We start from the raw sequence: 16,198 nt of genomic DNA on the forward strand, positions 1-16,198 counted from the left end.
TTTCAATCTGGAATTTAGCGCTGCTATTTATACTGTTATCATCGATACGTGTCACAATTGTGAGAAGTGGATATATCAGTTACATGTTTAATGGCAATGTTGCCTGTTGCTATCTACGTGGAATGCAGCTATTGGTTGGTATTACCTATTACTTTGAAATGCACAGTGGCTATGGCTATGTATAAATATTAATTTAAGTTATATTAAATCACATACCAATCTATTACTGTAAGACGTGATGTTTTCTATAAAGTGTAATGAAGTGGAAACATATTAATATTGCAACACGCTATTTGTAATGAGTTTGACCTAGAGCTATTTCATGCTCGCAACGAACAAACAGTTGTTCATGTTATTTTCTCTTTTTTTTCAAAATTATCACAGCAGTGCAATATTTATTCAGAATAAATCCATGAACACACGGTATTGGTTAGGGTATATTTCACAGATGCAATTTGGAAACAGCTGGTATCTGATATTTTGGGCACCACACGAATCAGCAATGACGTGTTTTGTTGCTTTAGCTACTGGACGTCGGTTTCAAGTTATTTTGAGTTTCATAATTCATAGACATTTTATATAGAAGCCATCAGAAAGAAATATGAGTAGTTTTTTGAAAACTTTGTTTTGTTTGGCTCTGGTGTTCCAACAGGATGTTTTTCTATCAAGTACACCTATGGTAATTTTGTAGACGAAATTTAAATTTTACGTAAAATCTAGGTTTACTGACTTATTTATAATGACGATATATTTAAAAATCTTGCTTTTATATTCCAAGAATGTCTAAAAAATATCGATAAAATATTTGTTTTACTGCTTTATCTGTTTGGTAGTATTTAGACGTGTTATAAAAACAGGGAGGTATTATGTCTCGTAACGTTGAAATTACATTACTTTCTACCATAATCGAAACTGATTTTTTATTAAGTGTTAGAAATAACTTGATAGTTTGTACAAGATTATTTACCATATCTTCAAAAATATAGATGAATGACTAATAGCGTTGAAGAAAAATTAGAAACAAATGGATAAAAAAAAGGAGTCATTGAAGATTGAAAGATATCAATAAGCTTAGGGATATTTATTAAATGACTGATGTCGTTACAGATAAACCTGGTAAAATATGATAAAAATATAGGATTTATATAAGATTCAAAGATATGTAGAGATTAAGGATAATTGTTTAATAATCTACGGCGTTACAAAACGACTTAAAAGAAATTGATACCAAAGAAATCAGACCTTAATAATAGAAATGTACATAGGGGTATAAAGATATTAATATTGTGAACGACAGTGTTAAAAATATTAATATAAACTTGACTAAGATTTCTAACAAAGTATTTCAGGATTCAAAAGATATTTTGAAACATCATCATTAAATTTATAAGAAACTTTTATATTAATTTATTAATAAAACGTATTCTGATTTGAACCTGTTAATCTAACAATACCAGCATCAAAACTTTATCTAACAATACTAACAACTCAACTTTACTGTTAGTCTAGTAATACTAACGTCACAACTTTACTGTTAGTCTAGCAATACTAACGTCACAACTTTACTGTTAGCCTAGCAATACTAACGCCACAACTTTACTGTTAGCGTAGCAATACTAACGCCACAACTCTGTTACTCTAGCAATACTAACGTCACAACTTTACTGTTAGCCTAGCAATACTAACGCCACAACTTTACTGTTAGCCTAACAATACTAACGTACAACTGTACTGTTACTCTAGCAATACTAACGTCACAACTTTACTGTTAGCCTAGCAATACTAACGCCACAACTTTACTATTAGTCAAATAATGCTGACGTCACAACTTTACTATTAGTCAAATAATACTAACGTCACAACTTTACTGTTAGTCTAACAATACTAACGTCACAACTTTACAGCTAGTTTAACGATATTAACACCACAACTGTTGTTTTCTTTCTGTGTTTAACTGCAGCCAGCAGAAGGCTCAAAGGGTTCTTCTGAGCAAACTGAAATAAAGGTTGGCTTTAACCTTCCAGTTATCAAACACACTACCACAAATGGAAACAAGTCAATACCTGAAACATCTTTATCCAATACTACAACAAGTAAGTAATGTAGAATGTGATTACTTATTTAATGTTGAGGATATAGTGTACTTTCAGTTCTGTATACGTCGTATGAAGGATTTACCTCAAAACAGTCATTTAGAAAACGGAAGAGCACAGAGATATCAGTTTACTAAGAGAATTTCTCTCCAAACTCAAGCCGTTTTTTGCATATAAGAATAAAAAAGACACAAATAATTCGTATTCAACAAAAATCTTTATTTATCAATGCTTACACAAATAGAAAACGAAATAATATATAGGCGTGTGTAATGTATCCCGTACAAGTTGTAAAGTCTTTAAATTTCAAGTACTTATGAACTCTTGTTTAACTAATTTAATTATATCAACTAATCCTTTTGCAAAACAGTTTTCCTACAGTTCTAAAGTTTTGTCATTAATCGAATTATTTAGGAGTAATTGGTTAAAATAATACGAAGTCTAAATCAGATAACGATAAAGAACAAATTAGTTTATTAAATGGGATGGTCTGAATAGATAAGATTTCAGTGAAAGAACAGTATTATCCTCTGAACTTAACAACTGATTTTAGTGAAAGAACAGTATTATCCTCTGAACCTAACAACAGATTTTAGTGAAAGAACAGTATTATGCTCTGAACCTAACAACAGATTTCAGTGAAAGAACAGTATTATCCTCTGAACCTAACAACAAATTTCAGTGAAAGAACAGTATGTTTTAAAGATAATCCATATTGGGCTATCTGCTATGTACATCAAGGGGAATCTGTAAATTTAGCACTGTTGGTGGAAGACAAATGAAGAAGTAAGAAACATGAACATCATCTCTTTTTACTTACCCATGTGCGTGCTAGACACAACATAGTCCATCATCTCCTCTTACTTATCAACGTGCGTGCTAGACACAGGATAGTCAGTCATCTCCTCTTACTTATCCACGTGCGTGCTAGACACAGGATAGTCCATCATCTCATCTTACTTACCCACGTGCGTGCTAGACACAATATAGTCCATCATCTCCTCTTACTTGTCTAGTGCGTGCTAGATATTTTTTCTTGTGAAATAAGCAAGCGAAAAACCACACAGAAAATAGTTTCATTTGCATGTTTGAGGTTAAGAACAAAGCTACATTATCGGCTATAAGTGATCTGTCTACCACATGAATCGAAACCCGGTTTCTCGCGTTGTAGGTTCGCAGACATCCCGCTATGCCACTGTGAGAAAAGAGGAATATGTGGCCGCCATATCTTTAAGAAAATAGTACACAGACATCTAAAACTGTGTGCCCATATTTAGAAAAGAAGTAGTTCCTTAGATAACAACTTTTAACATGTAAAAAATTCAGTGCGTTCCAGTAATGGTTTTTATATAATGTTTAATTAAAAGTAAAATACAGTTAAATCTACATAAGCGACGAAAATATTAAAATTAAATAACAGGTTGAACAAACACAGTTTTTATATATTTGTATTTAAAGAAAGGTGGCGTTTCGAGCTAGCCTGTAAAGGATTGTCTTATGTCGAAAGCTGTGTTTTTATTTTGTATGTGTGTGGTTCTATTTATACGTGGGTAGACGACACACCTGTTTCGTTTACACGTGTGAGCGTCTGTCTATCTCGTTCTGTTTTTGTTTAAGGTTACTGTGTGCCAAGATTTAATTTAGGTTTTTATCATTTCTGTATGATCCATCCATCATTTCTTACATTATATTTTATGTACCACTAAATGTATCATTTATTGTATAATTTGCAAAATATGCAATAATTTATAGATTGGACAATCAGGCCGGCGACTCGGTGATCTAGCAGGAAACAACTAAACCTTATTAAACTACAGAACCAAGATACACCTATAGGTAAACATTTCACCAAAAACAATCATACAGTTGAGGACTTTCGATTCTTGGGCTCATTAGTTCTCCGACAGACATTTACAAAACAGAATGACCGAAAAGAATATTAATGTACAATCTGTGAACCCCACAACCATCAAGTTTAAATGAAAGCTTTTTTTTCCTATAGGTTTTTATTTTTCTCTTTAAAGTTCAGTTGCTATCTACTTCTCTTAACTTGCACGTTCATATAATGGATGTAATTTTGCTCAGAATTTTTAAGCTCAACATTCAAAATACCACGCACTCAAGTTCTATGAATTCTGCGCATGCGCCTTTGCTATAATCTGGATGATCTGATGAAGAGCGCAAACTCAAAGCGCCATCTTTCTTTAAATAAAAATATATAAAAACTTGGCGATTGTTCAACCTGTTACTTAAGTTTTATATTATGTTGTTCAGCAATAAAAGTTAACCTGCTATTCTTGTTAAGAGGCTATGTGCTAAAAGTATATAGAGAAATCCATAAACTACAAAATTGAAAAACGAATGTTTTCTAACTTAGAGGTTCCATTAATTAAAGATATTTGTTTCTATAATTTAAGTTTAAAATCAGAGGACAAGTCAGAGGGAAGGATGCCTTTATAACAGGCCACATCCAGTAAAGGAGCAATAAAAGCGTATTGGTTATAATTTTATCCTAATACTGATTCAGAATACACAAAATGACGTATCATTTGAATAAATTACCAAAACAACCCGAGCGAAAGCGAATACATTCGTTAGTGCATAACAATTGAAAAAACTTCAACTATTAACCTTCAGTTAATATTGATACAAGTGACCACTTACAATAGTACAATGCAAGTGGTCACTTGCAGTAAATATTAAGTTACATTCTATTGTTGTAAGTGGTCACTTGCAGTCAATATTAACTTACATTGTACTGTTGTAAGTGGTTACTTGTAGTCAATATTAAAATTACATTGTATTGTTGTAAGTGGTTACTTGTAATCAATATCAGCTTACATTGTATTGTTGTAAGTGGTCACTTGCAATCAATATTAAGTTACATTGTACTGTTGTAAATGGTGACTTGCAGTCAATATTAAATTACATTGTATTGTTTCAAGTGGTTATTTGTAATCAATATTAAATTACATTGTATTGTTGTAAGTGATCACTTGCAGTCCATATTAAATTACATTGTACTGTTGTAAGTGGTTACTTGTAGTAAATACTAACTTACATTGTACTATTGTGGATGATTAGTTATAATGAATATTATTGGTACTTCCCTGGAAATAGGTTTATCTTCTTCCTTCTTTGTCGATGTGGTTTTAATGTGTTTGTGTATGAACAGAGAGTATACCAGAAACATCACTAAACATAAGTTCTGGTTTAACACCTGAATATATTACTATATATAACATTCGCTATGTATAAAAAGAGGGAGAAACAAACCTTAAATCTGGTTATTGTGTCATTTCCCCACTCATACTAAAATCCTTTTTACTGTGATAGTAAGAGAATTCGACTCAATGTTTGGTTCGAATCCCGTCAACAAAGATGCTTGTTTTTCTTCCATGATAGCATTAGAATGTGACGGTCAATCCCATTATTTGTTATAATATGCAGGTACATCATTTTCCGATAGCAGTGGGTAGTGTTGTCTAGCTGTGTTCCCACTAGTTAAAAATAAATAACAAAGGAGGTCTCACAGCAATGACACTAAAATAAAGAAAAATGAATCCGTCATCCGTAATGAAACTGGAAGAACCTAAAGATTCTTGTCGTACAAGTACCCTTAACCTCGAATGTCAGATAAACCACAATTCGGGTTGATGATACCAAACATTTAGTTAAAAGATTAACTTAAAAAAACAAACAGTACACTATTGAAGTGATAAAGATGCTGAACCTGTTGGTCAAGCAGAATGGCTGACTGATGACAAGGCTGACTTTATACCTACAACCAATGTGTCCATCATCTTAGAAAGAACAGGCGATGTGGACGACCACAGCCCCTCATCGATTCAGCAACATATTTATTTCATGTCACTGTTTAAGCCTCTTGATTTCAATAGGAAGAGAAGGGAGACGGTGAACAACGTCACCATAAAATCCAACTCTTCATAATATGTGAATTCTCTGAATGTCCTCCCAGCTTCAACATTGTCCAAAATCCATCGCTGCAGCTGTTGCACTTTCAGTTGTTGTGCAGAGACACACATTCATAGAAATTATGTTCAGCTAGAGAAACTGTCACGGATAAACTTGCTTAAAATTCATTTTGAAAGACAAAGAAATAACTTTGTCACCCTTTCTAGAAATTAGATATTATTGTATTCGAATACATTATACACTGAAGAATATCTATTAATTCTGATAGTTAAATGAACAAATAGTATATTTACATTTTTATTAACAGTTAGAGGCCTTCCGTGATGACATTAACAGATTTTTTGCACGTTTTACTACATTGTGGGGCTTTTAGTCAAGAAAGTGGAGTATACTGTTTAATGTTAAATAGTAATGTTATATATTATCTTACTTCAAAAGTATCAACACAACTTTAAAGGTTTTTATGAAAGCCTAGAGCTGTAACCTAGAGATAAAATTGTAACGGATTTAATATTATATATTTATTTTAGTATGTACGTTTGTTTCAATTTAATATATATTAAGAAATGTTTTATATTTTTAAATGTGTATTGCGAAAGTCCCGCCTCAAAATTTGTAAAAGATTATCAAATGTACGAATCAGCAACGTATACTTCACATTGTTGCAACTGAACTTTTGAGAACCTCGCGTCAAGAGACATTTTTTCAGAATATTGATGGTTTACTGCAATTATTTTGCTATAAACATCGGAAGCTATAACTGTTATAAACGCTTTTTAATCGGAAAATTATACATATCTGACCAAGAACATTTATAGATTTGAAACATTACAAATCATTCAACTTCAGAAAATCAACTTCGCGCATTAGTATTTCTACGACGACATTAGATACCTTTCTCTCTGAAAAAATTAGCTTGTAAACCGCGTGAGACTGGCCAAGAATAGAGAACGAACTTCTTGTCAGGTAAATTGTACCTGTGTATCAACATAGAATTAATTTAAAATATTCAGTTCCTGACCAGATAGAAGACTCAGCATTGTTTATAAGTTAATGAAACGCTTGTATATAAACCGCTATTTGTAATAACTATTTTAATAACTGTTATTATAAATTGTATTGTTGTTTATATATTAAACTATGTTTGTGCTAAGAAAGAAAATTGTGTGTATCAATCTTGTTGGCAGAGTATCATAAGTTTGATATATATCAGCATTCAACAAACTTTTAAATTGAAATTCAAATTTCCGGCTATTTGAAATAGTAATACATAACATAATAAAGCAGAGGCTCGTCCGAGATAGATTATAATGGTACAGAGATATGTCTGCGGACTTACAATGGTAGAAGCTGGGATTCACTATGCGTGGTGGGCAGAGTAGAGACGGCTCTTTGTGCTTAATAATATGCATCAGATAGATCACAATGTTTAACAGAAGAGATTGGTGATATTACGTAACGATCTTTATTCATGTTTGTAACTCTGCTGCTTTCCAACTAGTGATATAACTAACAACTAATTTACTAATTTTTACATTCACGTAAATATCGTGAGCCTTAACCGGACAATAAGAAATGCAACTTCGATCGAAAATCCTTTAACCGGTAACTTATTCGAATGCCTCAACCACTAGGGTGCGCTGGTCAGTTAACACTATAACACAAAATGTTCGATAAATAAAGTTTCTGAAGTATTCAGAGTTTCATATTAATATAGCACGATCAACATATTTATCCACTGAATAGATAACTTTGATGATAGAAGTTTCTTTGGAATACAGGGTTGCAGGCTATTTAATAGGAAGAGAATACGAAAGAGCGGAGGTGAGAAGTGGTTTTATATGTAAATTTGTGAGTTACATTCTGTTAAAGATTGAATCCATTTGAATTTCTATTAGTGGATATAAAGGGAAAAAGGCTTTTAGTGGGAACTTGTTACAGACCACCAGATGATACTGATGAAATCCTTACCTGAGGAAAGACATTGAATTGTTGGAAATAATTCAGAGAAGAGTCACTAGAACAGTTTCTCTGATGGAGATGTTGTCAAACGAGGAGAGGCTGAAATATCTCAAATTGTTTTCTCTTGAAAAAGAGAAGACTTAGGATGATGTGATTGATGTGTTTAAGATTGTAAAGGGAATTGTGAGTGTTAATGCATCATTTGTTTTATATTTAACAGTGACAGTAGTAGTACTAGGGAACAGAAATATAAATTTAAATTTTGTTAGGATAGAAATCACCTTCAGCTAACACAGTTTCATTTTTCTAACAGAATGATTGGCCTTTTGAATGGGTTGTCTTCAGATCTTGTAGAAACAGTAAATTGAAGTGAGTTTAAGAAAAAGCTATATAAGTTTACAAATGTCAAGGGATGGCTTTAAGATTTTTTAACTTATTTCAATTTAGTTTAGAGGATGGAACATCTGAGGTGAATTAACAGGTCCCACATTCTTCGAAAACGTTATGTTATGTTAGCCATACTTCTGTAATAAAATAAGGGTGGTTTGTTATATTTGTATTCTGGTACAAGTTGAAAGAGACGTGTAGTTGTTCTTAACTACACGTCTGTAATAAAATAAGAGTTGTTTTTTATATTGGTCTACCCTGTACAAGTTGAAAGAGACGTGTAGTTGTTCTTAACTACACTTCTTTAATAAAATAAGAATTGTTTTTTATATTGGTCTACCCTGTACAAGTTGAAAGAGACGTGTAGTTGTTCTTAACTACACTTTTTTAATAAAATAAGAATTGTTTTTTATATTGATCTATCCTGTACAAGTAGAAAGAGACGTGTAGTTGTCCTTAACTACACTTCTGTAATAAAATAAGAGTTGTTTTTTATATTGGTCTACCCTGTACAAGTTGAAAGAGACGTGTAGTTGTTCTTAACTACACTTTTTTAATAAAATAAGAATTGTTTTTTATATTGATCTATCCTGTACAAGTAGAAAGAGACGTGTAGTTGTCCTTAACTACACTTCTGTAATAAAATAAGAATTGCTTTTTATATTGGTCTACCCTGTACAAGTTGAAAGAGACGTGTAGTTGTTCTTAACTACACTTCTGTAATAAAATAAGAGTTGTTGTTTTTTTATATTGGTCCACCTTGTACAAGTAGAAAGAGGCGTGTAGTTGTTCTTAACTACACTTCTGTAATAAAATAAGAGTTGTTTTTTATATTGGTCTACCCTGTACAAGTTTAAAGAAACGTGTAGTTGTTCTTAACTACACTTCTTTAATAAAATAAGAATTGTTTTTTTATATTGGTCTACCCTGTACAGGTTGAAAGAGACGTGTAGTTGTTCTTAACTACACTTCTTTAATAAAATAAGAATTGTTTTACATATTGGTCTATCCTGTACAAGTAGAAAGAGACGTGTAGTTGTCCTTAACTACACTTCTGTAATAAAATAAGAATTGCTTTTTATGTTGGTCTACCCTGTACAAGTAGAAACAGACGTGTAGTTGTCCTTAACTACACTTCTGTAATAAAATAAGAATTGCTTTTTATATTGGTCTACCCTGTACAAGTTGAAAGAGACGTGTAGTTGTTCTTAACTACACTTCTGTAATAAAATAAGAGTTTTTTTTTTATATTGGTCCACCTTGTACAAGTAGAAAGAGGCGTGTAGTTGTTCTTAACTACACTTCTGTAATAAAATAAGAGTTGTTTTTTATATTGGTCTACCCTGTACAAGTTTAAAGAGACGTGTAGTTGTTCTTAACTACACTTCTTTAATAAAATAAGAATTGTTTTTTATATTGGTCTACCCTGTACAGGTTGAAAGAGACGTGTAGTTGTTCTTAACTACACTTCTTTAATAAAATAAGAGTTGTTTTTTATATTGGTCTACCCTGTACAAGTTGAAAGAGACGTGTAGTTGTTCTTAACTACACTTCTGTAATAAAATAAGAGTTTTTTTTTTTATATTGGTCCACCTTGTACAAGTAGAAAGAGGCGTGTAGTTGTTCTTAACTACACTTCTGTAATAAAATAAGAGTTGTTTTTTATATTGGTCTACCCTGTACAAGTTTAAAGAGACGTGTAGTTGTTCTTAACTACACTTCTTTAATAAAATAAGAATTGTTTTTTATATTGGTCTACCCTGTACAGGTTGAAAGAGACGTGTAGTTGTTCTTAACTACACTTCTTTAATAAAATAAGAATTGTTTTTCATATTGGTCTATCCTGTACAAGTAGAAAGAGACGTGTAGTTGTCCTTAACTACACTTCTGTAATAAAATAAGAATTGCTTTTTATGTTGGTCTACCCTGTACAAGTAGAAACAGACGTGTAGTTGTTCTTAACTACAGTTCTGTAATAAAATAAGAGTTGTTTTTTATATTAGTCTGCCCTATACAAGTAGAAAGAGATGTATAATTGTTCTTAACTACACTTCTGTAATAAAATAAGAGTAGTTTGTTATATTTGTATCCTGGTACAAGTAGCTAGAGATGTGTAATTGTTCTTTACTCGCTAACAAGTTGATTTTATAATTTTCTCCATAATCTCGATAATGAAGTTTCTGAAAACACGGAATATTAATAATTGTTTTTATTATTACAGGTGCCGACAGTGGGATGGAAGATGAATGTGGTATGTATATTACTTTTCGTTACAATTATCTTTTCTATATTAATATGTCAGGAAAAATAAAAAGCAACAACCCAGTGACCCGTTTTTTTGTGTTTATTTGTTAACTAATGTTTTACAAAGGTTCCCAAACTGTGGTCCAAAACTGTACTTTAGGGAGTTCTCAGTAATACATCAAATTTATGAAATTACCTTTTACTGAAAGACTAACGAAAAATAAAATTCAATATTATTATATCAAATCAATAACTATAATTGATATAAATCGAATTATGTAAATTCGTTGTGTGCGTGATATCGTTTTCTGTCGATCGCAAAAAAACAAGACAATTGATTTGTTGTGTTGAGATATGTTAAGCTGCATCTTCGTTTGAAACTGTCAGACATTTACCTTGAAATTCACTAGATTGTTTTAACAAAGCAGAATCGTCCTTCACATTAAAGCAAGTCGTAAGATATTAAAAAAAATTTAAATTTAAATATCTGTTAATTGTTCTTTTCTTAAAACTAGAATCAGGTAATACATTAAAGAAGTTAAAAAGTTCGCCGGATGGGAAAGTTTGGGAACTCATGTTTTACAAAAATTTGTTCAGCATTTTCAATATTTTAGTTACCTTTGATGAGCTCACTTTTATACATTATTCATTTTCAAACTATTATAAGCTCAATAACTGAAAACAGTATTGAATAAAAAATTTAGTTTATAAGTAATATTTAATAACTGTTTTCATTTTGAACTGCTGGAGTCTGTGGTAATCACTCTTCCCACCTGTCCACCCGCGTTGTGAACGGAGATAGAACAGATTTGAACGAATATCCCTTTATGGTAAGTTTTGCTAATGGTTTGTGTTGACTGTTGAATAAAATAGAAACTATTGTAGGCGTTAATGAATAATTATATCTCATTATGTGTCTGAGAAACTTCTTATTAACTCTCGAAATAATATTCTAGTGGCGAAGAAAATATTTATTTTGTAAGATTTTCAATGGAAGAAAACTTGCAGAACAATGTGTTTAACTAGAGGTCGACATCTAAATGAAATGTGTACTTGTGGTACTTCCTAACCTATACAATCACCTCAGTCTAGTTAGTAATTAGTTCTAAATGAAATGTGTACTTATGGTACTTCCTAACCTATACAATCACCTCAGTCTAATTAGTAATTAGTTCTAAATGAAATGTGTACTTATGGTACTTTCTAACCTATACAATCACCTCAGTCTAATTAGTAATTAGTTCTAAATGAAATGTGTACTTGTGGTACTTTCTAACCTATACAATCAACTCAGTCTAATTAGTAATTAGTTCTAAATGAAATGTGTACTTGTGGTACTTCCTAACCTGTAGAATCACCTCAGTCTAATTAGTAATTAGTTCTAAATGAAATGTGTACTTGTGGTACTTCCTAACCTATACAATCACCTCAGTCTAATTAGTAATTAGTTCTAAATGAAATGTGTACTTTTGGTACTTTCTAACCTATACAATCACCTTAGTCTAGTTAGTAATTAGTTCTAAATGAAATGTGTACTTGTGGTACTTCCTAACCTGTAGAATCACCTCAGTCTAATTAGTAATTAGTTCTAAATGAAATGTGTACTTGTGGTACTTCCTAACCTGTAGAATCACCTCAGTCTAATTAGTTATTAGTTCTAAATGAAATGTGTACTTGTGGTACTTCCTAACCTGTAGAATCACCTCAGTCTAATTAGTAATTAGTTCTAAATGAAATGTGTACTTGTGGTACTTCCTAACCTATACAATCACCTCAGTCTAATTAGTAATTAGTTCATGTTCTATGTTTAAGATGATTAACTTCTGCAATCTCTATAAAGAAGAAAAGGCCAGAATTTGAACCTTTGACTTCTCGTTATATAGTGCCTCATGTTAATTTTTAATGGAATTCAGGTGTTGTTCCCATCTGAAGTTAAGTGTGGTAAAAATATTATTTTTCTCGTTTGTTAATATCACATTATTTTAGGATTATTCATTTGTATTGTGTAGTTTTGTGTTGTCTATTTGTATCATATTGTTTTACTATGATTCTTTGTATGGTTTCTTTCTTTATATAACATTGTTTTAGTATTATTCTATGATATTATATGGTTTTCTCTTGAGATAGATCAATATCATAGTGTTACATATATTTCCAACTTTTGATTATTTACTGATATGTACTATCAGTGATTACATGGTGCTGTGACTTTTCTGCTGTTTATATTTCCTCTGTCTTCTGAGAGACTTTCGATAAAGAGGAACATGATTTCCTAAGCCCTTGTATTATGTTGCCTGTTCGTGTGGTTTATGAATTATAGAATTTTGTCATCAATGTATAGCACTGTTACTAACGTATCGTCAACATAGTTGGGTGTCATCTTAGGGCTTAGCGTGACTGTTGTATGGGTATTACCTTAAAAATGTTCATGAGTATTTTCCATGGCCGGTTCTTTCACTTCGTGTAAGTATATTTTCACGTTGTTGGAAGAGTGTTTGTATACAGTGTGGCTGATAGTTAATGAAAAAAAAAGTTATTTTTAATGGTGAAATTATCGTTCTTACCTTTATATTCCGTACATAATAGGTTATGTCTTAACAAGTTAACATCTATATGATGAGTCTCAGAGACAGTTGAATGGTGAATCCGTGCATTGTACGTAAATATTTAGGTGTGCCTGTGGTGTTGTTAAGTGTACGTTTGTTTCATTATCTGTCTTTTGGTATAGATTGTTACTGATGTTATACATACTATGTTTATTTATATGATGATATATGGCCATACCTTAGTGCATAGCTTTATTATTTCATAATTATTTGACCTTAAGCTCTGTCATACAACATACAAAAATGGTGACAACGTATCTTTCAATACATAAAACAATACTGTAAGGATATTTAGTTGTCATACAAAACATTGCAATTTTTAAAGTATTAAGGTGATTATAATAATTATTGAAACATTTTTAATCACACAGGTTTCTCTTCTCATAAGAAGTAACGAAGCTTCTAGTTTGTGTGGAGGGTCTCTCATAAGTCCAGCGTACATTTTGACAGCAGCTCACTGTGTAACTTCTCAGTAAGTGTTAACAACAGTAAACTGTGTTACATCTCTTCGGGTGTAGATATTTACAGCTGCACACCACGTAAAATCACAGTAAGAAGTTATGTTCACCGTAATAAACTCTTATTTTACTGAAAGGAAAGATATTTATACCATCATAAATGTAACTTCACCGTAGGTATAGATATTAACAAGAGTAAGCTATTCTATATCATCAAGTGTATTTATTCACAGAATCACATGGTAACTTCACGGCAAGTGTAGACGTTTACGGTAACATACACTTGTACTAAGAACCACTTTTAGTAACATAAGTTGGTACAACTTAGTTAATGTTAGACTATGATATAACTGTCTTTCTCTGCTTTAGTAATTATCCTTTACAGAGTTTTATTTTGGCGTAAGTTGGAGAAAATTGAAAACATGTAGGTGTATAACTTAATTTTTTCTACTTAACGTTATGACAATGACTGAAGTCACTAAAGTGATATTTGAAAAAAAAAATTAGTAATTAAGGAAAACACTGGAACATATATTTCCTAAAACATACTATATACTGACCCTATAGCTATTCTTACACATTTGCTTGTTTATCTAATCATTGGGCTTGCATGCTCCAGACTTTTATAGCCTTAAATGCTCTTAACAATATCTAATTTGCAAATCTATCAATCCTGGTGAATGCCCTCTATCCTGGTACCATCACTTAGATAATATAATCACTTTTAGTGGACAAAGCGTTGGTCACGGTTTGTTCCGATGAAGTGTGGCGCGTCCTTCCTATATGGGTTACGATTCTCTTGCCGCCTTATGGATTTCAGTATAATCATTATTTATTAAACAAATTAATAAATTAGACGGGCTATTTATTGGTATGAATTCTCGTATTACTGTACTTGTTAGAATCTATTTGTGCAGATTGAGTCCACTCCTTCCTTGTTAGTGGAAAGGTTAGTTTTCCTTCTTGACTAGATATTCCATGTTTATACTAGTAGATATACTGTTTTATTACGTTATGGGATAGATAGACCCACACTTTAATTTGCAGTTGGATGGAGTCTTCATCCGACTTCTATCTTGAGTGTTTCGGTTCTTCTAGTAGAAGGAGTTTATCTACCTGTTTTATATGTGGCTTCTTGTTATCGTATTTTGATATTTGCGAGTGTTCAGCGGCATTTGTATAACGAACTGATCTCACCTGTTTGTTAAATAGATCAAATCGTAGTTCCAGGATCCATTCATTCAGGCCAACCGACATTAACGGTGTCAGTATATGCCGAGATGTGTGGGAGCTAGTTAGGGTTAGGTTACCACCACTGATGGACACCTGGTGTTCCTTCAACAGAGATCCATGCGTACTTGTGTCAATCTTGTCAAAGACAGTATCCAATAATAGCTATCAGCAGATACAGGTATTATTGGAAATACATTTTCGGTATAGGAAAATGTTAACATTAAGGAAGACATTGGTGTCAATCTTGCACATATATTACAAAGTTTCTTTCTTAATTTGTTGCTTAATTCGAATTGCTGAAGTCAAACTGTTCTCGGTTATTACCTAGACTTACAAATTAGTTTTGGTTGGCTATTTATTACTTTATCAACTATTGTGTAAGTTATTTTGTCCTAAAGTCTTAAAGTTACAAATACCTAAACACAATATAGGGAAAATAGAGACACGGTGAATGCTGAACACGTAAAGATATCTGTAGGAGAAAACAACGTTGATGTTACGTCAATAGAAACTACGTACTCCCTAACTGCAAGTGCTGTGATTGTACATCCTCAGTACAAGAAGGATTTTCTCTCAAATGATATAGCACTTATTAGGCTTAAAGAAGAACTTTCACTAAACGAAAGAGTAAACCTTGTGTGTCTTCCAACGAGTCATCTCTCTAATGCTGGATTAATCGCAACTGTGATTGGATGGGGACGAACTTCAGCATGTAAGTAAATCTAGTATTAAAGTAAAGTAAAACAAACTTCAACAGTCTTATAACCTTTTAAAGAGAAAATGTACTAAATTAACGAAAAATTAAAAACTCTAAAAACCGTTTTTCTGCATATGAATAAGAAAAGTATTGCAAACATTGTTCCATAACTTTGGGTACATGTGACGTTCCGAAGGAGCAGGCCCACAGAGCAGATTTCCCAACTGCGCGGTAAGTACCCTGAGCCCTCCGAAAATGGACAATATATATTTGTTATTAAGAATAAAAAACCGCAAACATAATTTTTCATTCCAGCTACTGTTTTTACTTCTCTAACGCATATAACATAAGACTAAATAAAATTCAAATAACAATAAGTTCTCACAATTCTTCTAAAGAACAAAACTTCACTATTCATCTTGTAAATAATAAATGTCTTAAGCTTTTCAGTCGTGTTCAATATTTAAAACTTGACTATTCATCGTTTAAGTACTAAATGTCTGAAGCTTCTCAATAACGTTGAATTTTTAAAACTTGACAATTCATTGTGTATGTAACAAATGCCTTAGGCTTTTCAATTGT

General features: G+C 31.9%; 1 protein-coding gene across 1 annotated transcript in view; it reads left to right on the top strand.

Annotated features, from left to right (window-relative positions):
* The first annotated feature begins 493 nt into the window (after positions 1-493).
* The window catches only part of LOC143237416 (trypsin-1-like), a 37,604-nt gene continuing 21,899 nt past the window's right edge, over positions 494-16,198 (top strand). Inside the window, exons 1-6 of the mRNA XM_076476649.1 lie at positions 494-679; positions 1,961-2,093; positions 10,600-10,627; positions 11,368-11,452; positions 13,600-13,700; positions 15,351-15,631. Of these exons, the coding sequence (XP_076332764.1) occupies positions 602-679; positions 1,961-2,093; positions 10,600-10,627; positions 11,368-11,452; positions 13,600-13,700; positions 15,351-15,631 (706 nt within the window). The 5' untranslated portion in view covers positions 494-601. The remainder of the gene's footprint in view (positions 680-1,960; positions 2,094-10,599; positions 10,628-11,367; positions 11,453-13,599; positions 13,701-15,350; positions 15,632-16,198) is intronic.

This window comes from Tachypleus tridentatus, chromosome 13 (assembly GCF_004210375.1).
Source record: "Tachypleus tridentatus isolate NWPU-2018 chromosome 13, ASM421037v1, whole genome shotgun sequence".
NCBI lineage: Eukaryota > Metazoa > Arthropoda > Merostomata > Xiphosura > Limulidae > Tachypleus > Tachypleus tridentatus.